This window comes from Erythranthe guttata, chromosome 6 (genome assembly GCF_056151865.1).
Source record: "Erythranthe guttata isolate IM_541 chromosome 6, IM_541, whole genome shotgun sequence".
NCBI classification, from domain to species: Eukaryota; Viridiplantae; Streptophyta; class Magnoliopsida; order Lamiales; family Phrymaceae; genus Erythranthe; species Erythranthe guttata.
Genome location: NC_142538.1, coordinates 4457396 through 4483317, shown reverse-complemented (window position 1 = coordinate 4483317; position 25922 = coordinate 4457396). Strand labels below are relative to the sequence as shown.

General features: G+C 34.1%; 5 protein-coding genes across 6 annotated transcripts; 1 reads left to right on the top strand and 4 right to left on the bottom strand.

The window, feature by feature from the left end:
• Positions 1-1569: 1569 nt before the first annotated feature.
• LOC105977818 (S-protein homolog 24) lies at positions 1570-1998 on the bottom strand. Its single transcript, XM_013003199.2, has one exon. It carries the CDS (start codon positions 1996-1998, stop codon positions 1570-1572), a length of 429 nt encoding a protein of 142 aa, XP_012858653.2.
• A 338-nt stretch (positions 1999-2336) lies between these two features.
• On the bottom strand, positions 2337-5257 carry LOC105977817 (aluminum-activated malate transporter 4). The gene is made up of 6 exons (XM_013003198.2): positions 4543-5257; positions 4205-4342; positions 3841-4101; positions 3620-3756; positions 3376-3522; positions 2337-3224 (listed from the first exon to the last, which is right to left on the bottom strand). The coding sequence occupies exons 1-6, from the start codon at positions 4925-4927 to the stop codon at positions 2523-2525; spliced, it is 1770 nt and encodes a 589-aa protein (XP_012858652.1). The 5' UTR covers positions 4928-5257; the 3' UTR covers positions 2337-2522.
• A 790-nt stretch (positions 5258-6047) lies between these two features.
• Positions 6048-8241, bottom strand: LOC105977802 (large ribosomal subunit protein eL13z). The gene is made up of 5 exons (XM_013003183.2): positions 8104-8241; positions 7300-7415; positions 7029-7162; positions 6586-6744; positions 6048-6500 (listed from the first exon to the last, which is right to left on the bottom strand). Exons 2-5 carry the CDS (start codon positions 7406-7408, stop codon positions 6279-6281), a joined length of 624 nt encoding a protein of 207 aa, XP_012858637.1. The 5' UTR covers positions 7409-7415; positions 8104-8241; the 3' UTR covers positions 6048-6278.
• Positions 8242-9793: 1552 nt separating this feature from the next.
• On the bottom strand, positions 9794-12998 carry LOC105977921 (late embryogenesis abundant protein At5g17165). Of its 2 annotated transcripts, none has more exons than XM_013003320.2 (2): positions 12711-12998; positions 9794-10327 (listed from the first exon to the last, which is right to left on the bottom strand). In XM_013003320.2, exons 1-2 carry the CDS (start codon positions 12821-12823, stop codon positions 10057-10059), a joined length of 384 nt encoding a protein of 127 aa, XP_012858774.1. In that variant the 5' UTR covers positions 12824-12998; the 3' UTR covers positions 9794-10056. The 2 variants fall into 2 exon arrangements, with proteins under 2 accessions (XP_012858774.1, XP_012858775.1); XM_013003321.2 differs by having other exon boundaries at positions 9794-10324; positions 12711-12992.
• Positions 12999-23699: 10701 nt separating this feature from the next.
• On the top strand, positions 23700-25853 carry LOC105977963 (transmembrane protein, putative (DUF1218)). Its single transcript, XM_013003365.2, has 3 exons — positions 23700-23961; positions 25057-25259; positions 25352-25853. The coding sequence occupies exons 1-3, from the start codon at positions 23866-23868 to the stop codon at positions 25680-25682; spliced, it is 630 nt and encodes a 209-aa protein (XP_012858819.2). The 5' UTR covers positions 23700-23865; the 3' UTR covers positions 25683-25853.
• Positions 25854-25922: the final 69 nt, after the last annotated feature.

The window sequence follows — 25922 nt, the reverse complement described above, 5'->3', positions numbered from 1 at the left end:
AAATGTAATTAATTAATTAATTAATTAATTATTAAGATCATGTATTACAGATTATGCAAATTGTGTTTATTACTGTTGACACCGAAATTTCGGAAAAAATCACCAATTAATGGCCAAATAGATCGATTATTAATTGGGTCTCAAATCAAAGGCCACAATATATTTGGGCTTTACAAATGTGTTAAATGGTTTAAGCTAAGAACAAGTAATAAATTCTTATTTTTTGGATTGGCTAATGGGGCCTATACTTAGCCCAAATAAATCAAAAGACAAATATTCAAGTCCATCGGTCCATGCTAAAAGTCAAAATCCTAGCTCTTGCCTTTAAAGGAATGTCTTGGCTATATGTAAAAATCAGACTCACACAGACACATATTCAGCTCTCAAGCTCACGTCTCGATCCGCCTTGAATTCATAACATATTTGAGTTCGAGTTGTTCGTGATAGAAAATCATTCGTTCAATTCAAGAACAAGCTTTTAAGCCCTTAAATCAAAATTAGAATAGAAGAGAAGAATCAGGGGAATTTCCGAGATTGTAATCCGCTTTTGTTTGATAATAAATTTATTTGTTTCTTATATTTTTCTTGTCTTGTATTTATATATTTTGCTGATTGGAAAATTTGTGGTTAACAATTACAACCAAGCTCAATTTTCCTAATTATTATAGTTTAGGTAATATTAATTTATTATAACAAATATGTAAAATAATTATTTTTTAAACTTTCAAAGCTGACTTGCTGATTTGAAGATATGCATGAAGATTATAATGCATTAAGTTTTAATCTCTCTCTCTCTCTCACACACACACACACACATGTGTGTGTGTGTGTGTGTGTGTGTGCATTTTCTCTAAGGATGTGTTATGTATTATTTCACACCAAAATCAAATCTTCAATCCTCACCAATCTTGAAAATATTACTCCGTAGCTCCGTTTCATCCGTTTTAAACTAAGTGTCGTTTAATGTATCATTCCGAAATGACAGATTATCGAAAAACGAAAGGAATTATTATTTATTAGTATGGCTATAAAATAATGATCATGAAAACAACTGAAAAAAGGGGGTACGGTACAATTTATCGATCATTTACGCTAAACTCGGAGGATTCTTCCATTTTTGGCAGAAGAAACGCGATAAATGGAACTCGAGTCGAATAAGTCTTCAATTTCGAAATGGCTTTATTTTTCGAAGCAAATGACCATAGAGCCTTGTCGCATTTTATAGTGAGTGAAAAATAAAGTTGATATATAGACTATTTAACATGGTATTTATTGTAAGCTTATTACAGATTTTGTTATAAGCTTACAAATGTTATATGAGTAGTAAGGGTAAAGTTGGAAAAAAGAGAAATTTATATGTAACATTGGCATTCGAAAGTTACAGATAATATTTCATTTTTTTTTTGTTTTTTTTTTTGTCCGAAGCGAAAGATAATTGAAAACGAAAGTAGTAGTGATATTCATTAGTAAATATTAGTATGAGTATTAATATTGATCATTCATTATATGGTACACGCCACAACGGAAAAATCGACATGCGTACAAATTTATCATATAATAATCGCAGTATCAGTCATCGGCTTCCTCTCCATCATCGAACGACGGCAGCAGAGTTGGGCTCGGCGAAAACCCTAGCAATAAATTACGACGCGTACTATTTTTCCAATTTTGGCACCACGGCTTCTTTTTCGAATCGTTCTCTTTGACGCACGGCCCGTTTTCCTGCACCGACCACAAACAATGTGTAGAGCACTCCTCCCTCCTCAAATTCGGCGTGTAAACGCCGTAGTTCCCGAAACCGTGTTTCGTCGTATTAAAGTCGCAGTAAAACTTGGTTGTGCCCCAAAAATTGACATGGAAATGCCAAGTGAAATTTGTGCCGTAAGAAAGCCAATGAACACCGAGATCGTCCTCCGAGGAGTAGCAGTGAATGTTGATGCGCTCGTCTCGAATGTCGTTCCTTACGGTAACTCGTGTCGTTAGTATTGATGACGTCATTAAGAAGTTGTTGGCCATGAGCAAGAACATAAATGAAATTAAGGGAAGAATTTGAGTGGTCTTCATTGCAGATTTTGTTGGGCTTTCTTGAAGTACAAAGGACCATACCCTTGTTTGGTTATTTATAGTGACTGAAATGTAATCAATTAATTAATAGATTAATTATTTAATTAATCTCATATATTATAGATCACCAACAAGTTATTGTCTGCTTCATCAACAAGTTATAGTAGCTTAGTACAGATTATGGAAATTGTGTTTATTACAACCAAGATTAATTTTCCTTTTTTATAATTTAGGTAATATTAATTTATTATAACAAATATTTAATACAAGTATAAACAAAAAAGAATTGTTTTTTTAAACTTTCAAAGCTGACTTACTGATATGAAGATATGCATGAAGATTATAATGCATTAATTACACTAATTGTGGCATCAAATCCATATTAATCTTTAATTATTCGGTTACTCTGCTCAAAATTCAAGAAGTCAGATTAAAAAAATATATAACCTCCAGTGCAATCAGCCTTTGACCCGCCTGACGAGCCGTGCCCAGAAACCAAGACCCGTTGCCACCTCAGCAAATCCAGCAGTGGGGTCCGCAAACTTGGCCCTCTCTCCAAGATCCTCGAACGAGCTCACGAGATTCTGAAGCCTTGCCACAAACTCGATCAACAGAGAAGTGAAAGTGGCGAGCGACAAAGCGCTTGCACTCTCGTAAGTCCTCGCCTCTCTCTCGTTAAAGATCGCGTCTCCGATTAAAGACAGCCTGGACGGCCACATTGTCTGCTGCCTGAGCAAATCCTCGCCGGAGCCCCACTCGGAGATTGACTGAGTTACGCTCCGGTTCGCCATGCGGGCGTCGTAGTTGCGCAGAGATGGCGGTGGGCCCGGTTGTTGGTTGATGGAGCTGAGGGACTTTATCAAGAATGGGGGCTTGTGTTCGTTGTCCTTTAGTTCTTGGACATGGTGCTGGTCGGGAACATTCTCGGGGCGCTTGGCGTTGATTCCTGCCCAGCTCTCCGCGTTGACTAAAAGATAGGATTTTTGGTCGATGATCATTTGTAGATTCTCGGCGGCTTCGTGGATGTCTTGGAGGAGGTCCCCCGGGTTGAGTTTCTCCATTTTTTCGACTTTTTCGCCAAGCAATCGGAGCACTTTAGCCCCTTCGGAACCCACTCTTTGGATTCCGTCTTTAAAAAACTGCCTTAGTTCAGATGATGCCTGAAGGAAAAATTAAAAATAAAAAACCCTGAATGGTTCGATTTTAGGGGGTAGTTTGCAAATGGAATTGAATCGCAGGGGCGATTTTGCAAAAAATAATAATGTTGTAGCTAAAAAGGACCGTAAGAAAAGCACGACGACTAAAAATTACCTGTATTTCCGACAGTATACTACCATGCATTGCCATCACCATGAAAGCACAGTGCCTCAGAGCACCACTGACTTTTACGTATTCGCTCCACGGATAATTGAACATTTTGTAGCGGCCATGAGGCGGCTCCCACACAGCAAAACTTAACTGCAAAAAAAAAAATATATATATACAATTAAAACTCCTCGTTTATTTTTTTTCCGTACGGGCCATAAATGCGAAATATATAAAAAAGAGCACACACCAGCGCCTCCTCTTGACTAGTGGACTCGATCGCAGCTCTGTATCCATTGTAAAGTGGATCGTCTGAAGCTTGGTATATAAGAATTTTCGACGGTATTCTCGAGTACTCAATCGACTCCAAATACATATTTATACAACCTATAAACAAAAGACTGCAATGTAAGATTATTATCTCAAATAAACAGGAATATGTTTTTAGGCAAGTAAAAAAGAAAATCGAACCTTCTAACGAAGTGGCGACCCCTCTAAAGTTTTTGACGACGAGCTTATGCAAATCTTCGCCAGCCCAAATAGGGAAAATGCATACATTCATGACCAAGCAAACACCGGCACCGACAGCAATTAGCACTAATCGAGAAACAGCTGTTTGAGTAAAATCCGATTCCGACACTAGAACGATGCAGAACGTCAACAAGAATACCCGGAATCCGTATTCGTACTGCTTCATAGCTGGATGCAACTTCAAGTAACTTGCCAAAAAACCTGATGTTTAAAGTCGGGAAAAAAAAATCACCGATCGGGGTTTTAATTTATTAGTGGCTATATTTGGATTTTGCGTTCAATTTTACGAAACTAATTAGCTAACCTGCAATGAAAATGTTGATCACAACCATTACTTCTTTAAATCTTCCGGCCATATTCGACAAGGCAGCAATAACCAGAGCTAGTCCTCCGGCGGAAAGAGTCCCGAGTGCTCGATTAGATCCTTTGCTTAGTGTAGCACCTATACTTACACAAAATACAATCGGGATTACATTATTTACAAATCTAAATTCGACAAAATTTCCCCAATTAGTTCATAAATGCTAATAAACAACACAAATTCGATAATTGGCTAATTCAAACACGACAAAACGGAGCCCTAATTCGAATACGGATCAAACGTAAAAAGCAAATTAGAAAATAAAAATTGAAGTGATGTACCTATGCTGAATTCGAAGACGACAACAACAGTTAAAATAGCCCAGATTGAGTGCTTGGTGATGTAAGTGGAGGGCTCTTTGAAGAAGATGAGCACAGAAACCAGAGACAAAGCGGAGCCCATTTTAGCGGCGAATACAACTTTTCTCGGGTCGGATCTTCCCATTTCGTAGGCGCTAATCGCGGTGGCCTTGATATTCCCCCACCAATTGGAAAACTTGTCTCCGATGGAGCGATAAATCCGGCGGAGGCAGCCTTCGTTGCCGCGGACGAAGTAGGAATCTTCGAAAATCGAGTCGGAGAAGTGCTTTCTGGAAACCGCTCCTCCTCTGTCTTTGGTTTTGTCTAGAAAGCTCTGCGTCAGCGACCCGTAGTTTGCGGCCGCCATTTTTGTTGATCTTATATCAGTTTTGGAAGCATGAAAAAATAAACAAAAGAAGGAAGTTTGGATTGAATTGAATTGAATTGAATTTGAAGTTCAGTTTGTTAGAGAGAGAGAGAGTTTTATTTATTGTGGATGGTGGTTGATTAAGAGTGTGGGGGAGAGGATCTATATTTCTGTGTTCGGATCTTGATAGTGAAATGGTGTAGGGTCGATTGAAAATGGAAGTAGTTTTTGGGAAGTTGGATTTGTGAAGTATGAATATTGAATAGTAGACATGTTTTCAAGTTGTTAGGTGCAACAAGCGCGCGAGTACAGAATTCGTGGTGTTTGCAAAATCTTTTACCAACTTTTGATTCTGATTCTGATTCTACTCAAATAAGTAATTATAAGCTGTAATTTGTTAAGCATCTGGAACCCATGTTTCTTATATTTAAGTTCAGTTTTTAATAAATTTGTAAACAACTCTATTTTTTTAGAAATAATCACTTGAACTTAAAATTAGCTTAACTCACAATATGTAACTTTTGATTTTAAATAAGGTTTTGCTCAAAAAATAAAATAAAGAAAAATGATAAGGAGAAGTGCATGAACGTGGGTTTTAATTCAATTTAATTATGTGTTACGATCTGAGAATATTCCTTATAATAATTCAAAGAAATATCAAGTGTAGAATCAATATTTGCCAGAATATTCACGTCTAATATTTCTTATAATAATTCAAAGAAATGTCACGTCTGCAAGTGTATAATCAATATTTTTCCGAGAATATTTCCTGTAGTAAAAATTACATTGTAAGGGATTGGTGTAATATTGGAACAAACATTGGGGGATTTTCGTATAATTTAATCTAAGTTCAGGGTGTTTCGTAATTTAACATTTTGTTTACTTGTCCCCATTGGTCAACGGCCTGTTTTTTACACGCGTACGCACCGTCTGATGTTGCACGATTTGATTCCCACCGTTCAATGACGTGTGGCGTGACACGAATCATTGGTCGGTTCCTAGAATTGACAAATCATTTAACAGACGTCTATCCAATAATACATAAAAGCTCTGTATTTATAAACGCCGTTAAGCAAAACGTGACAAAAAAATTAGGCAACTTTTCACAAATCAAAAATTAAAAGGATCTAAATATAATTTTGACAATGCATATCTTCTGCTAAATGGAAGAAGGTTCAAATATGTAGGAAATACTTGATTAATACGAAAATGATATAAATAAAGACAACAAAAAATTCATACATTCGGACAAAACGAAGATATTCGGTCCCAAAAAAACAGAAGAAAAAACGAACATCGCCAAAATCCACGGTCACTTAAAAAAAGTAGATATCTTTCATTATGAATCAACTTATTTCTTCTCTTCCTTCTCAGCCTCGGCGGCTCTCTTAGCTCTAACACCAACATGGCGAGCATTGGTCCTCTCGAGGCGAAGCTTGTCGTAAGCCCTGAACGATTTAAGCTCCTCTGTGACCTTAACCAGCTCCACGCTCGGCTTCTCGTGAACAATCGGCAAGATTGGTCCCGAAACTTGTGTGGCTGTTGCCAATTCCTCGGGTGTGGAATCACCGGCCTAAGGAATGATCGGGAATATTTTAACAACAAAGGAAATGGTTCTATTGAAGAATTTTTAAAAATAAAAAATAAAAAACAGTTACCTTGAACTTGCCATTGCGTCTGGGGAAGACAACGAGCTTGGCCTTGTATGTCTTTAGCCTCTGGACATTTGTCTGGAATCCCTCCAAGGAACGATTTCTGCGTCTGTGGTCGACTGAGATGCCGACAGTCGGTGCAAGTTTCTTTGGGATTCCTGCAGCCTATTTGATACAAACCGAAACGGGAAATTAAATAAAAAGGAATCACATTTGGTGTTTTAGGTATTATTGCATATGACAAAGTCAGAGTCGTAACTAAGATTACAAAAATCGGAAATCAAACGTAATCAGTCGATTGAAAAGGTTCACTAAGAACACTTGACAAAATTGAACATGTTTGAGATAAAAATCAATGATAAACATCAAATAAAATCCATCGAAATAAGTTCAGAAATAATACGAAAAAGTGAGCTACTGATCATACGGTGATGTAGAGAGTAACTCACCTTGAGCTCCTCGAGAGAAAATCCCTTGCCAGATCGGAGTTTCATGTTATACTTAAGAGTCTGCCCGTGCACAGTGGGACGAAGAGGTCCGGCAGGCGGCCTGGGGAAGATCTTCACGGCTTTCTTCTGTCTTGCTGAAAAAACGATACATCCAACAAATCAAGATCCAACCGTTTGCTCAAATATTATGACAACAGTCTAGAAAAAAAAAATTAATATTGCCAAGATACTTCATCGAACAAGGAAAAACAAGATCGGGAGAAATGACTACCAGCTCGTCTCCTGGTCTTGCGTGCAGGCTGGTTGAACCAGGTCTTGACATAGTTTTGCCAGTGCTTCCTAAAGTGCCCGCTCGGGATGACGTTGTTGTGCTTCACCATTGTTTACCTAGAGTACACGAGAAATTGCATTATAGGACTTGATTTACCATAAAAAGACGAAAAAATATGAAAAGAATCACAGTATTGTTCACGGTCGATTTCAAAACTTGAGATAGAACCGTAAATTTCATTAAATTATTCACTCACACATATTCATACATTCAAAGCCACTCGAGAAACATGATAAAATAAAAATAATTCACAAATAAAAAAACTAATGACCATTTCGGAATCCAAATTTTAAAATTTCATTAAATTATTCACTCACACACATACATTCAAGGCTCTCGAAGAACACGATATAATAAAAGTAATTCACAAATAAAAAAAAATGACCATTTCGGAATCCAATTTTCTAAAATTGAAGAAAATAAGCAAAAAAATCTACAAGGCAAATTAACGCTAAAAATGCCCTCAATACGAACACCCAATCAAATAGAACACGTAATAAATCAAATACATCAATCAAATTCACTACTGTTCACATAAACCCAAGCTCATACATTTTCGTAAGCAACAAAAAGGAAAGAGATAAAACAATGGCGATTCTACAAAACACAAGCTAAATACATTTCAGCAAATCAACATTTCAAAGCGTGAAAGAAAAAAAAAATCAATTTAATTATATGCATCACTCGCGACATATATAAAAATAAGCCAAAAGCGTATGTTCGAATACTAGGGTTTAGACTCACGGCGGAAGAAGGTGGCTGACGGCTGCGACGGGCGGAGAAGAGTGGAACCACTGCAGCTAAAATTCGATTGAGGAAGACGAGTGTCTGCATTTATATATCTGCGCGAGATTAGGTTTTCATTTAGGGCTGCGATTTATGGGCCGTTTTTTATTTGAGATATGCTATTCGGGCCTTCTAGTGATGGGCCCAAAGGCAAACCCAATCAATATTTGCAATTTAATTGTTTTTTTTTTCTTTTTTTTTTTAAGACTATAAGACTTAGGTTTCAAATGTCGCATTAGGAATTTGTTTTGTATTATCTGTCATTTTAAGAAAATTGTTTTGGACAATCTATGCTGTAGATACAAAAAAAGATTGTTTCATATCATATATCACTTTAAAATCCTAGTAATGCATTCAAATGTATTTTCTTTTAGTTTTTATCGTAATTAATACAACTCTCTCAATTTTTTATTCTCTTTTATGACTTCGTTTAATTGTAAAGGTTATTTTAGTCTTTGTTACGTGTCTTCTCTACGATTCAATCATAGTTAATGTCTTTCTTGAATGTGTGTAAAAACTTTACAAGATATGTATTTCGGCAGAGAGATGGTATTAAATGATAAAAAAAAAAAAAAAAAAAGATTTACGCATATCTCCACACTTTTAAATATCAAAATAAGAAATAATGTTCAAATTATATAATTATATTACATAATCAATACTCCACCATAAAATTGTAAAAGAATCGAGTAAGGTAGGAACTTGTTACAAAGTTGTAAAGTTTTTTAAGAGCTCCCTAAAAACTTCTTGATTTTAAGGACCTTCTAAGATGTAATGAAATGCTCTATAGAACTATTTTCGAGCGTAGTATTAAATCAATTCTACCATCAATTAGGAATGTAAAGTAATATATATATATGCATGCAACAATTTTTCTAAATCAACCAAATACACTTGGAAACATAGTAATGCCCGTTATGTTATATCAAACCTAAAATATCGTGACAAAACATCATCTTTCCAAATTAGTTTAGTGGCCCCGATTCTTATGACCGGCCATGGATTTATATCAAACCTAAAATATCGTGACAAAACATTATCTTTCCAAATTAGCTTAGTGGCCCCGATTCTTATGACCGGGCATAGATTTATATATCTCATGTGCGAAATAAAGCTTAATAAGATCATCTTTCCAAATTTTCTTAGTGGCATAGATTCTTATGACCTGCTCTGGATTTATATATCTCATATGTGAAATAAACCTTAGTAGACCGAATTTGTCTTTGGTTTATATAGAGTAATAGGATTTATATTTTATTTAGTACTGCGATTCATAAAAATAAAAATTCCTAGTAAATTCAAATCCTTCGAATACAACCTCTTTTAAGCAGGGTTGGTATGTCCAAGTCCAATTGATTTCTTTTAGAACCATGTATGTCCAGGTCCAATTGATGTTAGGTAGTCTTTGCATGAAGAAAACTTAATTAATTCCTTAAGAAATGACTATTATGGACTTACTAAACTTCTTCTTTTGGCAAATGTGGAAGCACAAATAAAAAAGAGAAAGTATTAGAGATATTCGATCTTGAATTATGAATTATGAAAAATATAATTTATAATGAATTGGTATGAAATTCAAAGGTGGTTGAGTGAGTAAATTAACCAGAAAATAATATAAATAACATGGGAGAACAAAGGAGAGAACGAATAAAAGCAACCAAGTTTTCTCATACCATAAGTACATAATCATCATCATATAGTAAAAAGGCTAAAAGCATCAAGTACAAAGCAGCTTACACAAGTAGCATATAACATTAACAAGGATGCATACAATATAACTCTCGTTTGTACATACACACATATATATATAGAGAGAGAGCCTATTCAAGAGTACACACCAAGATTTTATTTATTTTGAGATATGTATATATATAGTTAGGGCGTAATAATACGGTACTTTCTTTCTAGAAATCAATGTTGAACCGGCTTGTCAAGGTCCTCTAGAGGGCGGAAGAAAGCCTTTTGCTCCAAAACCGAATCCGAACCAGCACTCATATGTAGACCACAGTGGTCACCACTAACCGTGGTTAGCTTGTGGTCAGCTGCAGGGCCAAACACTCCCGTCTGAGGGTGAGGTGACCAGTATTTCTCCGATTGTGGTCTGATTAAATCATCGGGGACCACACCCGCGTGGACATGCTCCTCAACGTTCTTGTCGTAAACCGATACGTGCACACCCCTTCTGCACATAATATATTCCAATCAATTAAAAAGATGGGCAAATTACCAAAACCCCCCTGAGGTAAGTCTGAATAATGGAAATCCCCCCCACGTTCTCGTAATTACGTCAACCCCCCTGAGGTATGCAGACATCTTACAAATCGATCTAACGGTGTTAAACTCGATAGAATCTTTTTTATTCTCCTGAATATTCCTCCGATAATACCAATTTTGCCCTTGTACACGAAATTACCCTTAGGGGGTAATTGTAAGCATTTTATTTAATGCTTACAGGTAAACCAAAAAAAAAAAAAAAAATTAAAAATCCAATCTTCAATTTCTTTTTTTGAACTTCAAGAAAATAAAAATTGAGTCTTGAATTTATTACAGGATCCACCAGACAGGCCAAACGGAGAATTACCAAGAACAAGAATGTTCGAAGAGAACTCACAAATCTGGAGCATGTCAAATGAATTCTGCCCACATGGCACTGTTCCAATTAGAAGAACATCTGAAAAAGATTTCCTCAGAGCAAGCAATGTTAAAAGATTCGGCAAGAAACTCCGAAACCCTATTCGCAGAGATTCTTCCACAAACGGCCACGAAGTAATTAATTAAAAATTCATGTCTGAGTAATTAATTTTTTGTTTGCAGCATGCTGTTGGATATGTGAGTGGAGATGAATACTATGGAGCAAAAGCAAGTATTAATGTATGGGCACCTAGGGTTTCAAATCAATTTGAATTCAGTTTATCTCAAATGTGGGTTATAGCTGGTTCTTTTGGTGATGATCTCAACACCATTGAAGCTGGTTGGCAGGTTTTTTTTTTTTTTTTTTTTTTTAATTAATTAAATTAATTAATTATAATCTAATTTTAATTAATTTAAATTAATTATGATGTAATTTTAATTAATTAATTATTATTTTCCATATTTAACAGAAGGATATAATAGACATTTCACATTTTCGGTTAAAAAAATTCGGTCAACCGTTAGTCAAGGGGGTTTTCGTAATTACGAGAACGTGGGGGGGATTTTCGTTATTTAGGCTTACCTCAGGGGGGTTTTGGTAATTTGCCCTAAAAAGATAGAACTTGTTACTTAATTGCCATTCTTTCTACAATTTCATTACGTAAAGTTTATATATATAAAAGGGTTGTTGATAAATGATAGCACACCAGAGTTGGCTGATTGTCACATATGATGGATCTTGAATAAGGCCAACAAAACTTTATCAAATTTAATAATGAAAATAACACCACACCCTCCACATTTTCCACGCATTATATATATATATATATATATATATATATATATATATATATATATATATATATATATATATATATATTCTTTCTAATGCAAGGAAGCAATAAACAAAGACCAGCCATATACCTAATCAGACCAAATTGAGGCTTGCAATATAATGATAAGTTGATTGTGCCGAAAAAAGCTAAACGTAACAAAGATGGAAAAATTAGATGGCAAATCACAAAAGCGACGGTGCTACAAAAATCTACGCAACAAACTCCTACCGAAAAGTTTGATATCCGACCTACCATTTCCGACTCGACCCTACCACAATTATAGGTCAATGATCGACGGATCATCCGATTCAACTTCAATAAAATTAATGGCGAAACTTGCAACCTACACCCTTTCGTTTTTCTAGATACACACACAAATGAGTTAAAACATCTTAGCTAACAATCAACAATTCAACATGAAAATTTGAGAAATGAGAATCAAATAAACTTATGAAAAATCTAGAAAAAAATTACACACCACCACCACCCGGCCCCGTGGGGGCCGGGACCAGGATGCCTTGTCTTTATCCAAACCAACCTACCAAGTACGGAACGAAATTTCTTATTTTATTCTGATTTTGATACCAAATAGTAATGATAATAAAAAAAAAAAAAAATCACCGGGTGAAAAGAACAATAAACATCACTATTTTTCAGCCGGCATGTTTGAGCATATAGTAAAAGGAAAATAGTGGTGTAATTAATTCAAATATGAAACCAGAAAATTATTACACCAAGGAAATTTAAGAAATAAATAGTACTGGATCTTTCCGTTTTGCTACTGCCTAAATCTAGAGAAATCCAAGTGCTTAAGTTAGCTTAACCGAGATCATTCATAAGAAAAATCACTAAAATATCACCAAACAGGAAGCAAATTATTCACACAAAATTAGCCATTACTGATTTGCAATAAATTCAAATCCATAAAAAAAAAAAGGTGTACGATCAATCTCCCAAAATCGTTGATCGTCGCGAACATCAAATAATCAACGTCAGAAATTTTGTCGCTAAAAAGTAAATGCAGCCAAAAAATTGGAACAGAGAAAACGAATATATATACGTACAGAAGTACAAATATACGTACACACACACACGCACCTGAGAGAGAGGAAAGGAGCGCCGGCGCCGGCGACGGAGTAACGAGAACGGATCTGGCCAACAAATCGCTTTCCGAAACTCGCCAGTGCGCGGCTCTGCAAATTAGCTGCCATACAAATGATAAACTTTCTCCTTTTTTTTTTCTCCGAGGTAAAAAAAAAATTAATTATTTTTTTGAAGAGTTGTTGAAGAACGAAGAGATTAAAAGTAATGACTGTGGTAAAAATGTGAAGAAGAAGAGCCCCTATTTATAGTGAAAAGATGAGGAGGGACTTTCAGCATGACTGTTGTGTGACTGTGTTTTTCTTTTTCCTCGGTTTTTTTGTCACCCAAACAAACCTCTCTCTTTTTCTCCACCCGGTTCGTACCTACCCCGTAACACGGTCCGAACGGCACCGTGTTATTTAACGGAATTGTGGAGGTACTGTTTGGCTGATTCAAAACTGACGTGGATTTTCATAATATTACATATTTTATCTACATGCTCAATATGATTTTCCCAAATTATGTGAACCTCAAAATAAGATTTTTGATTTTGTACATATACATATAATATATAATTTTATTTGAAGTATAAGATTATGTACATCTTAATTGAAAGCTAAAGTATTATTGCCTTTTAATTTACAAATTTAATCACCTTTAATGTAGAAAAATAATCTAGACATACCGTATAAAAATGAAATATTTGGACAAACTCGTTCATATTTAGGGTGTAAAAAATAATCGGATATATAAAATATTGCTTCAATCCGCTCTAATCAAATGTTTTAGTTTAATAAAAACGAGTGTATGCCCTTCGATTCTACAAAATAAAAGCGTGTTAGGTAATGTATCGAGATTGTCCCCACCGACGCGCGACGGGTACTCAAATTATTGAAAATAAAATAAAGCTTTTGTGGATTTTATGTAAAAGAATAATTAGCATTACTTTGATGAGTAGACTAATGTTCGATGATGTATTTATGATTAGGGTGAAAAATCAAATCGAGTTAGTCGATCGATACTCAATTTGAGATCGTTCATTAAAACTTTTTTGAGTTCAGTTTGTTAATATAGCGAATCAGACTTGAACACTTATTAGAAGAAACTTATATGTACAAAAAGTCAAGTTATTCGAACTCGATATGTAAGGCCCGATTGTAAGCCCATTTGAACTCGACAATCGTTTGTTCATCAAATTAACTTCAAACTCAATTTTTAAAGTATGATAAAAATTCAAGCAAATACATGAACAAGTATGCGTTCGGCTCGACTCTGTTCATAGTTCAGAGTTTTGAGGATAATTTATTCGGAGAATCCAACGTGGACAAATGTGGGGTCGGATAAAGTTGAGTCAAGTCGGTTTATTTGGGCTTAGTGTGGATGAACCTATCACTTATAAATATTGTTTTTTATTTGATAAATAATTATAAAAGATATATATAGTTATAGATCAATCCTTTTTGTCAACTATTTTATGCTGACAAATAAATCCAACGTTATTTATCAAAAAAAAAAAAAAAATCCAACGTGAAAGTCATGCTAGATTACGTGGATCTTGCAACGGCGTTATCTTTGCATTGGGAGCATTTAACTACCGCCTACCCTACCCGTAGCGTTTGGTGAGTAATTTGACGATATTGTCCTTGTATAGAGGAGTTAATTCCTCTTATATAAAATCCATGCGAAAATTAATATAGAAAATGATTTTCATTAAGTGATTTTCAAGTGTTATTAATTAAAATATGGAGCTTTTTTTTCATATAACTTAATTCCAACAAAAAAAAATTCTTTTTTTTCATTAAAAAAAGCATTTATAATTATTTTCAAACACTAATATAATTATCATTATTTATTTTTCAAGCCTTTGGCATTTGATAGAATGATAGGTACAAAAAAAAGTATAAGAGAATATTCCCTAGGATATGAATGGAATAGATACCTTACTTAAAAGTTAACACTGATTTTGTTCCCATAAAAATTGTAAAGTCAAATTGAAAAAAAATAGAAATAGATGAGTGGTTTGAAAACTTAAATGAAATATAGTTGTCCCCCATTTCCATGCTGCAATGGAGAAGAAATAAATATTTTTTTAGAAAATTCAGTTAACTCGCAAATAGTTTATAATTTATCTAGTGATAGATGTTGATGTGGTATCATGTTTTGCGATTCCTCCCTCGCACTTCATGATTCCTCGTGTGGGCATTACCTACATCACGAAAATTTGTTAGGGCGCCGGGATTTGTCTCGACAAAAAACCCTCCGACGCTCAAGTCAGCTTTCTATAATAGAAGAATTTAGAAAATTCAAGAGACTGTTCGAGAATTATGAATTGCGTACCTTTAATTGTGAGGTTTTCAGGTATTTATAGGGAGATATATATTCTCATGGGCCTAAGCTAGGGGTGGGCATTCGGGTCGGGTTATTCGGGTATAACCCGACCCGGTCGGGTATTACCCGACCGGATCGGGTAATTTTTTACATAGCCGGGTTTTTCCCGGGTTCGGGTACCCGGTGATCCCAAACCGGGTCGGGTCCGGGTAATAGAAATTCTACCCGGGTACCCGATCGGGTACCCGGTTTAAAAAAAAAAAAATTTTTTTTTTTATATATATATATATATATATATATATATATATATATATATATATGTATGTAATACATACTATATATATATATGTATATGTCTGTGTGTGTATATATATATATATATATCAGTATATGTATATGTATATATATATAAATATATATATGTATATTGCTATATATATATATGTATACCTTAAAAAAAAAAAAAAAAAAAAAAAAAAAAAAAAAAAAGAGGAAAATAGCAAAACCCGAACCCGACCCGAACCCGACCCGAAATAACCGGGTACCCGGTTGCCGGGTACCCGGTTATCTCGGGTCGGGTTCGGGTAATTTTTTTTTTGCAAAAAACCCGAATAACCCGACCCGAATAACCCGACCCGAATAACCCGACCCGACCCGACCCGAATGCCCACCCCTAGCCTAAGCCACTTAATATGAGTTGACTTGGGTCTAATTGTTTAGATCATGCCAATTTGGGCCTTAGCCGACTTGTGCTTGTAATATTATATTTAGTCGATTTGGGCTTGGTTTGTGTGCCTCTATAGGCTTGTAGATATAGGTCTTTGGGTGTGGGCCCATTAGATGTAATTATGAAAAAATCTCTCGTGTTTGTATGATAATAATTAACCTCCTCAATTATGTATATTCTTACGAAAAAAAATTCATTCAACAAATAAATTTGACAGTATAATGGTAGACATGTAAAACACTTAATAACTGATGGGGCTGATTGATATTATTAAAACATAAGAGGTTTTCTCGTAACTTAACCTCACAATCTTTATCGTTTTCAGCTTGGTAATACAATGTTTGACCATATAAAGATAATTATAGATCATATATATAAAAAAAATAAAAAAAATCTATGATCCACACTCAAAGCTTGTGTGCAATAATTCTTCTCTTTAAGATCAACTCGTTAGCTCGTACATCTCGTAAATTACCATCATTCAAGCTCTTGTTCGATTCAAATTAAGTGATTCGACATCAAGAACCGAACAAACTAATTTGAACTCCAATATGTTAGTATAAAAGAGCATCCCAATAATCTTTTGCTAACATAGCTTCCTAAATGCTATTATATCCAGTGAGTACAAATTTATCGAGATTCTATTATATTTAGCTATTGTTTAGCAATTACAAAATTATTTTGACAATTGTTGCCACTACATTTATTTATTTATGACTAAGCTTTTCTGCTTTTGACTTTTAGAAACAATTTTACTAGGTGGGCATGAGACCACCGACTATGACATAAGCTAGAGTCTCCATTCAGATTTTATCTCATTTAAAATTCAATGAAACCTAACTTTTGCACAATAATTAATTAACTATTAAGGTATATATTTGGTGGCGTTCGTATCATTATAATATTATTTAAGTTAGTGGCCTAATTTGAAATTTGAAGATCCTTGGGGGTAAAAAAGGTAGACTTTATTTGCTCGTTTTACTTGCTTTCTTCAACTTTTATTTTTTAATCGATTACATGCATGAAAATCAAATACCAGGGTCTGAAAAAAGTAGGCTCGAACATTTTTTTGGCCTTCAAATTTATACCAGGCTTATACCACATAATATATAAATAACTCAAACTTAATTTGACTCACTAAAAATTAAACTCGCCTTAAGTATAATTAGATCGAGCCCTCGAGCTTCGGTTGGACCAGTTGCCGGTCCTATGTTTAGTAGGATTTACATCTTTTTTGTGGTTTGTAATCTAGGCTCGTGTATTTTTTCGGGCTTCAGGTTTATATCGAACAATATATAAATGACTCAAACTCAGTTCGCCTCACTAAAAATTGTTGGAATTTTCATGATTTTCAATAATTAATATTGAGTAATATTAATTTAATAATGTAAAGCTTTATTTCATTTATTTACTTGATCAAAATCATGAAGTAAAGTGAATGAAAATTGTCTTGATTAAATGGTGAAAGTTCAAAAGATGTGCGCTCGGTGTGATCGAGTGATAGGACTAGTTTGAGTTTAGATGTCCACAAATATTACTTTTGGGGACATTTAGTAATTAGTCAAATTAATTGACCCAAAATCTAAATAATAAAATATTTGGCAACCAAATATTTAATTAATTGGCCCATGACCAATTAATTTTCCTACGTTTTTTGAACTCGGTAAAAAGAACAGACACATCTCTCTGCTTCTTCTTCCAACCATTGCATCCCTTTGTGAATGGATATCTACAAGAGAGAATTTAATCGGCAATTACGAGAGAATTCTTCATATTCTTCTTTCTCTTCGTTAAAGTTTCGTTCGTTGTTCAAGTTCGCCGTGGGTCCAATATTCGTGCAAATATTCGACAACCGATCGTTGTACCTTGGGAGACTACCGGAAAGAGACTGTGCACCGTTGACAGCCCGGAAACATTGTCTTAAGGGAATTGCTTCGGCTAACCTCGATCGTTCTTTGTGGTTTTCACAATTCCTTTTTTCGACAAACAAGTAAGTATTTTTCGTTTACGCAGATTGTTATTAATTATACCAACAACCTTAAGACAATATAAATTTTAATTTTATAACATCTGCGTGAAGTTATTGGATTTACAAGAGATTTACGTAAAAAGTGTTTTGTTATATTTGACTATATTATATTTGTTTTGTATAATTATGTTGCATAAATCTGTGTATTTTCAAAAGTTCTTATATTCCGTGCGATTGAATTTTCTATTAAAATTTTGTATGAAGTTGTCTAGTTGAGTGCATCTGTATATAATTTAAAAAAAAAAAAAAGGAGCATGTATGTTCTTTTTCCTTTGCATGGTTAACAGATTGGCTTATTATATTTATATATGTATCAGATTAAAATATATCTGTGAGATATAAATTTGGGTTAAATACACTTTGCACGCTTAAATTATAGGGGTGGTAACACTTACCCCCTTAAAGTTACAAATGTAACACTTACCCCCCTCATTAATGAATTTAATGATAAAACTTTGACTTTGAATGGTGTGACATTTTTCTTCCCAAATTGTCCTTCTAGCTATTATATAATTGATGCATATATAATAAAATAGTTTCAATAATATTTCAAAAACTAAAATTTATAAAATATAATAATTATTAAAAAAAATATTTTGATTTATGTTTAACTCCACATTTTAATTACTATAGACCCTAATATAAATAAAAATCTCAATATTTTAAAAAATATATAAAATACGTTAAACATTCGCGAGAAAAGAAATATTCAAGACTTAAATGGCCAATTTTTTATAATAATTATTGATTTGAAAATTTATTTAAGTTACTTAAATATAAATTTTAATAAAATAATATTTAAATATTTAGACATTTAAATTATAATTTCTTATTAACTTTTGAATACATTTTGTGATTCTCCAAGTAAAAGTGAGATGATTATATTAGAGTCATATACGCATTAAAATAACTATATAAACTATAAAATTATACTTAAAATTCGAATAATCGTTAACTTTTTATTAGCTACAAATGAACACCAGGTAAAACAAAAATAAACTAAAATTCAATTTTTTTCATTCATAGATTTACAATATTGAAATAATAAAATTAAGTTTTGGCAAAGTTGCCGATTTTTTTATTATTACATATTCATTATTTATTTAATGGCTAGAAGGACAATTTGGGAAGAAAAAATGCCACATCATTCAAAGTCAAAGTTATACCTTTAAATTCATTAATGAGGGGGGTAAGTGTTATATTTGTAACTTTAAGGGGGTAAGTGTTACCACCCTTATAGTTTAAGGGTGCAAACTGTATTTAGCCCTATAATTTTTTGACTCTAAAGTGATAGATGTAGGCTGCTAATTAGTGGTCATTTATAAATCAAGTTTGAGAAGATTCACTTTCCTATGGAATACATAGTTTGTTTTTGAAGTAAGTACATATAGTCTGCCAAGTAGCTTTGTTTGAGTATTGGTATTGAATTTGAGTTGTGCATAAAATTTATGAGTCGTCTCGTGAGGTTTTTATGTAAAGAACAGGACATAAATTCCCGAGGCAAGGATTTTTGATTATAAAATACGTATTAAATAATTCTAACTATTTTTTGAATCATTTGTGCAAATAGCTTCAATCAATGATACCACCCCTAAGGTTGTTGGCGCGGCCGAAAAACCAAACAAGTTCATGGGAACGAACTTTGCTACTTGGAAGAACAAAATGTAGGCACCTAAGGCGAAGGAAGGAGAAACTCCCGAAAATAACAAGGAAGTCTTCCTAGCCATTGATGCGTGGAGTCACTCTAATTTCCTATGCCGTAACTACATCTTGAATTGCTTGGACAAACCATTGTACAAAGTTTATAGTCCTATAAAGACTGCTAAACTTTTGTGGGATAGTTTGTCCAAGATATACAAGTCTGAAGATGCGGGATATAGGAATTTATAGTAAAAAAATTTCAATTTTATGGAATGGTCGATAGCAAAACTGTGAGTGAGCAAGTGAATAAACTCCAACTCATGATCTACGATATTCTCGCCGAGGGTCACGAGGTGAGTGAATCCTATCAAGTGGCTTCCATAATTGGAAAGCTTCCACTGAGTTGGACGGAGTTCAAACACTACCTAAGGCACAAGAAATCAGTTGCCAAATGGACGATGGAGGAACTCATAGCAAGGCTCAAGACCGATGAGGATAGTAAAATTACCGACAAGGGTGGTCAATACGTGGCTAAGACACACGTAGTGGAGAGCTCGAAGCAGAGCAACAAGCGAAAGGGTCCTAAATTTAACAAAGGACCAAACAGCAAGAAAAATAAGAGGTTCACCGGAGCGTGCTTTGTTTGTGGAAAGAATGGACACCTTGCGAAGGATTGCCACCACCGCAAAAAAAACAATAAAAATGAAGCAAATGTCACCGTGGACTTAGCTACTTCCGAGAACGACAACATGCACCTTTCGGCAGTTGTAACAGAGGCCTACCTATTGAGTGATACTCAAGGATGGTGGGTAGACACCGGGGCAACTCGTCACATTTGCTATGACAAGAGCATGTTCTCCTCCTATAAAAAGTTGGAACAAGAACAAAAGCTCTTCACGGGAAATGATGCTTATTCGGTGATTGAAGGACAAGGACAAGTGATCCTAAAATTCACTTCCGGAAAGGAAGTTACCTTGAACGATGTGCTAAACGTTCCGGATATTAGGAAGAACTTAATCAGTGGTTCTATCCTAACCAAGAAAGGTTTCAAGTTGGCTTTTGAGTCGGAAAAGTTTGTGCTAACCAAAGGAGGGTTCTACGTCGGAAAATGGTACCTATGTGACGGTCTCTTTAAGGCGAACGTAGCCGTTATCGGCAAGAACTAAGCTATTACATTTATATAAATAATTTTTAGTTTATATGGTTTATTTGCATTTTGTGATATGAGTTGTAAGAACTTATTATGTTGAAAAAAAAAATATCATGTGTAAAACAAGGTTTTATTATACAAGTTTTTTTACTAGTATATTTTTAAAAAAAATTGCCCTATGTTTTACAAGTCTGTATGACATTTAAAATTATTAAATCATATAAATATTTTATTCTTTCTTTTGAAACAATATTGTTTTCAATCCAATGAGTTGGTTGAATTTGGGCATAATCAACATTTGTTTATACTTCAAATAAGCACTCACGAGGGGTGCTTGATTTTCCTGTTTTCAAAACTTTTGTAAGTTAGTTCTTGATTTAAACGGTGCAATATGATTCTGTCCAATCATATTATGAGTATTTTCTCAATAAAAATTAAAGTTCTTAAAATTTTGAGTTTAATAAAAAGATAGCAAATGCGTATTTGTGAAATACAAAATAAGAATATAACTTCTTAAATCCGATAAAGCGGATAATATGAGTAACTTATTTGTGTGCATGGAAAAATCATTGCACCCTATTCACATCGAATAGGGTAGTCAAATGGAAAAATCATGATTTAAAGACAAGATTAAAGTCGAGTTTACCGAACAACTTGTGGGGGAAACTCCTTGTATGTCTAATGACATATTAAATAGAGTTTCACACAAGATGAACATTCCTTATGAGTTATGGAAATATATATAGTTGAGCTATAAATATCTCAAAATGTGGGGGATATTTGACTACAAGTTAAATATGTTCGTATATGTCCTTGGGGGATATAGCGAAGCAATATAATTCGATATTTGATTTAAAAACAATCAATTATCAAATTGCTCTCATACTTTACTATAGTAAGTCTCGACATATTCGTTGTAGACATATAACGTGATACATTTACTCTCTAATGGAATAAATTTCCATTGATTTTGAGAAGTCCTAAGATAACGTAGCGGATCCATTTAATAAAGGTTTATCTAGCGAGAGAGTTAAATGTGCATCGAGGGGAATAAGTTTAAAGCCTAAATAACTAAGTTACCTTATACGGAAACCTAACTTGGCGACTGGAGATCCCACGGACCAAGTTCAATAGGACAACCAGTTCTGTGTAACTTAAATAAATGGAGCACTTAGGAGTTTTAAATTCACCTTATGATGCAATAAGTGCAACCTACGACGTTCAAAAAGGTTAAGCTGTTGCTTTTAATGACGTCTATATCTTGTAAATTACAAGTGGGGTATAGTAGGATACTCTTTATAGATGCGGTCACCTATGTTAGTGTGAGCTGGGTCGGCTCGTTGAGAATTCTTAAAGGCTGGAATTCTCTAAAGCACTCGCAGAACCCGAGGATGTTCAGGGCCAAAACGAACACAACCGAGAACTTGAACAAGTTCGTTTAGTATGGTGTTAAGTTTATTGTCTTGGTTTACACAAACAGCCGACGGTTCAAGATGAAATAATTCACCGATTGGCTAAGTGAATCCGATAAGCTTTAACTAGGGAATGTTCAAGATGAAATATTTCACCTATCCCGATGCTGTACTATTCACTAAGGAATTTTGACAAATAGATCTTATGCGATAAGATTGGAAGAACAATTTTATTCATGTGGGGGATTGTTGGAATTTTCATGATTTTCAATAATTAATATTGAGTAATATAATTAATTTAATAATGTAAAGATTTATTTCATTTATTTACTTGATCAAAATCATGAAGTAAAGTGAATGAAAAATGTCTTGATTAAATAGTTAAAGTTCAAAAGATGTGAGCTCAGTGTGATCGAGTGATATGACTAGTTTGAGTTTAGATGTCCACAAATATTACTTTTGGGGACATTTAGTAATTAGTCAAATTAATTGATCCAAAATCTAAATAATAAAATATTTGGCCCAAACCAAATATTTAATTAATTGGCCCATGACCAATTAATTTTCCTACGTTTTTTTAACTCGGTAAAAAGAACAGACACATCTATCTGCTTCTTCTTCGAACCATTGCATCCCTTTGTGAATGGATCTCTACAACCTATAAATAAAGGCAGAATCTGGCCAATTCTGACTGAATTTAATCGGCAATTACGAGATAATTCTTCATATTTTTCTTTCTCTTCGTCAAAGTTTCGTTCGTTGTTCAAGTTCGCCGTGGGTCGAATATTCGTGTAAATATTCGACAACCGATCGTTGTACCTTGAGAGACTACCGGAAAGAGACTGTGCACCGTTGACAGCCCGGAAATATTGTTTTAAGGGAATTGCTTCGGCAAGCCTCGATCGTTCTTTGTGGTTTTCACAATTCCTCTTTTCGACAAACAAGTAAGTATTTTTCGTTTACGCAGATTGTTATTAATTATACCAACAAAAATTACACCCGCCTTAAATATAATCAGATCGAGCCATCTGTTTCGGTTAGACCTGATTCAGTTGCCGGTCCTATGTCTAGTAGGCTTGATATCTTTTATGTGATTTGTAAACTAGTAAACCAGAATGAAAATTTACACAACGAACTATTGTGGTTAGTTTGCAAAATAGATATTTCTTTGTCGGGCCTTTTTTGTGGGTTTTTATTTGAAGCATTTATAACTTTCCTTAAGGAATGTTACTTGGGCCTAAGCCCACCTAGGCATCAATTTCAGTCATGTTTAGTCACTATGGAATTTTTGCAGAATATATACTTGTAAATATTTAACTCAAAATATATATTATAGCTTTAAATATACTATATCCTAAATAAATATTTAAAAAGGATAAATACTCCTAAAATTTGAACAAAATAATAAATTTTGGAAATACTGCAATATATCTATTATCTAATAATTTTTTTTTATAAAAATAGAAAATAAACAAAAATCTTCTATAAAATATAAAATTATAAGAAATAATATTTTGAAATTATCTCTTAAAATATAATAATAATAAAATAATAAGACAAACTAACTGTATTTTGATTAATAAATTGGGACAAATTAGTTGATGCCAATAATAATTAACAGGACAATTGTCTGTACAACAAAATTAATAGGCCAATTAATACAATTTATCTGCTAATATCTTTACGAATATCAAGAAGCCAGAAGGACCATTTATTCCTATTAATAAAATAATAAAGAAAAAAAAAAAGAACACTTGATTTTGCTTCCTTCACACACTTTTTGTTCTCAACCAGAGATTTCGTCTTTTCAAGTGTTCCTTAAAGCTACCATCTCTTTAGTGAGAGAAGAGAGGAGAGAGAATTTTCTAGAGAGAGAAAGTAAGATGGAGAGAAAAGTGATTGTGGTTTGCTGCGTTGTGGGCTTTTTGGGGATTCTATCCGCCGCTACAGGTTTTGCTGCTGAAGCTAAAAGGATTAAGGTATGTGTTGATTAAATTAATAGTTATTAGCTGAAGATGTGGATTATTTTATATATATTTGTTATCAGATTTTACTGTTTGCTTGTATCTACATATGTATGTATGTATGTATGTATACATTGGTTTTTTTTTTTTTTTTTTTTTTTTTTTTTAGTTTTCAATTTTTGTTTGTTCTTTGTGGCGTTTTAGGTTTTGGAGAGTTGTGGCTGATTCTATTAATTTCTGTTATGAATAATCTTATTTGGGTATAAGAATTACTGGATTAGGGCAAAATCTTTAATTAAGTAGGTTTACATAATTGTAGAGAGCAGCTGGCTTTTGCTTAGTATAGCAATTAGGTCACGATTTGTTCTTCTTTAGTGATGAATGTTTCGATTTAGGTTTTCAAATTTCCAATTTTGCATAGTTTGAGTCTTTTAACGGTTGGGAATTTGATAGATACCGCTCGTATTGGTTCCATAGTAAATATTTATGCTGGTTGTATGATTCTTTAGACACGGGGAAACGATCGATTTACGAACAGCCTATCAAATGGTCATGCAAAGCTCATTAAATATGAACAATACGACACTTCGTTTGCTTGTTGTACAGATGGTCAGAATAATAGTCAATGACCTTTTTGTACACATGAATCGCGGTAATTTTTTTGTTAAGAAACATGTCGTGTCTAATTCACAACTTGCACGAGTGTCGGAGCTTTTTGAGAGTCAGTGGCACAAATGTAAATAACAGTACTATGGTGGTTAGCTAGTTATCCTCTAGAAAAATAAATGATTTAAATGTTAACATCTTTTGAAATCTTCCACTATACATCGGCCATAAACCGGTACTTCGTACGCCTTGTTTGGGAATGACGATAAGACTTGATAGACGATATAATCAAGTTTTATCGAACATTTGGGTTGAGGTTTCAAGCATATAATAAAAAAGGAGCCCAAATTCCAATCTCAATCCCTATTTCACAATCTTGTGAAATGATTGTATAATCATAACCAATTCAATGAATCTTATCAATCCCATCAACATTCCCAAACAAGACCGACCATAAGATTTGTTTCAAATTAGTTACGATTTGATCACTTTATTACTATGCAGAGTTCCCAGGTCGAATTTCCGTCTCCCTCGGAATGCATATATCCGAGAAGCCCTGCACTAGTCCTTGGCTTAACTGCAGCCGTCGCTCTAATGATCGCTCAAATAATCATCAATGTTGCAACAGGGTGCATTTGTTGTAGAAAAGGCCCACATCAATCGAACTCTAATTGGACCGTAGCCCTTATCTGCTTCGTCGTTTCTTGGTATATATTTGACCATTAAAAAAATTAATTTTTTTTTTCTATCTACGTAACTTTTTTTTTTAATTTGTTTGTGGGTGCGTTATTGTGTGCAGGTTTACATTTGTGATAGCGTTTCTTTTGCTGCTAACGGGTGCGGCTCTCAACGACCAACACGGTGAGGAGAATTTGTACTTTGGCAGTTACAACTGCTACGTTGTGAAGCCGGGTGTTTTTGCTGGAGCTGCTGTGCTGTCGTTTGCGAGTGTGTTTCTTGGGATAATATATTATATTACGTTGCATTCGACGAAGAGTAGGAACGATTCGTGGGGCCCGTCTGTTCCTCCCTCTCAAGGTGGCATTGCGATGGCACAGCCGCAGTTTCCTCCTCCTCGAGATCCTCTGTTTGTGCACGAAGACACATACATGAGGCGGCAATTTACTTAAATAGCCTCGTTATTTGTTTTGGAAATAGTAAATAGGTAGTGAAGGGATATGTTTAATGAATTTGATGGATTGTTTGTTTCCCTTTGTCAAATTGTGTGTTTATTTTGTTGTATTTTTATGTGAATTAGTAATTTAACTTTGACTATTAAAGCTAATATGTCAATTGTTCAAGTTCTGCTCTTTCATGGAACGGGTTGAAATTAACATTTTCGGAAATTTCGGAATTTTTTCCAATTTTCG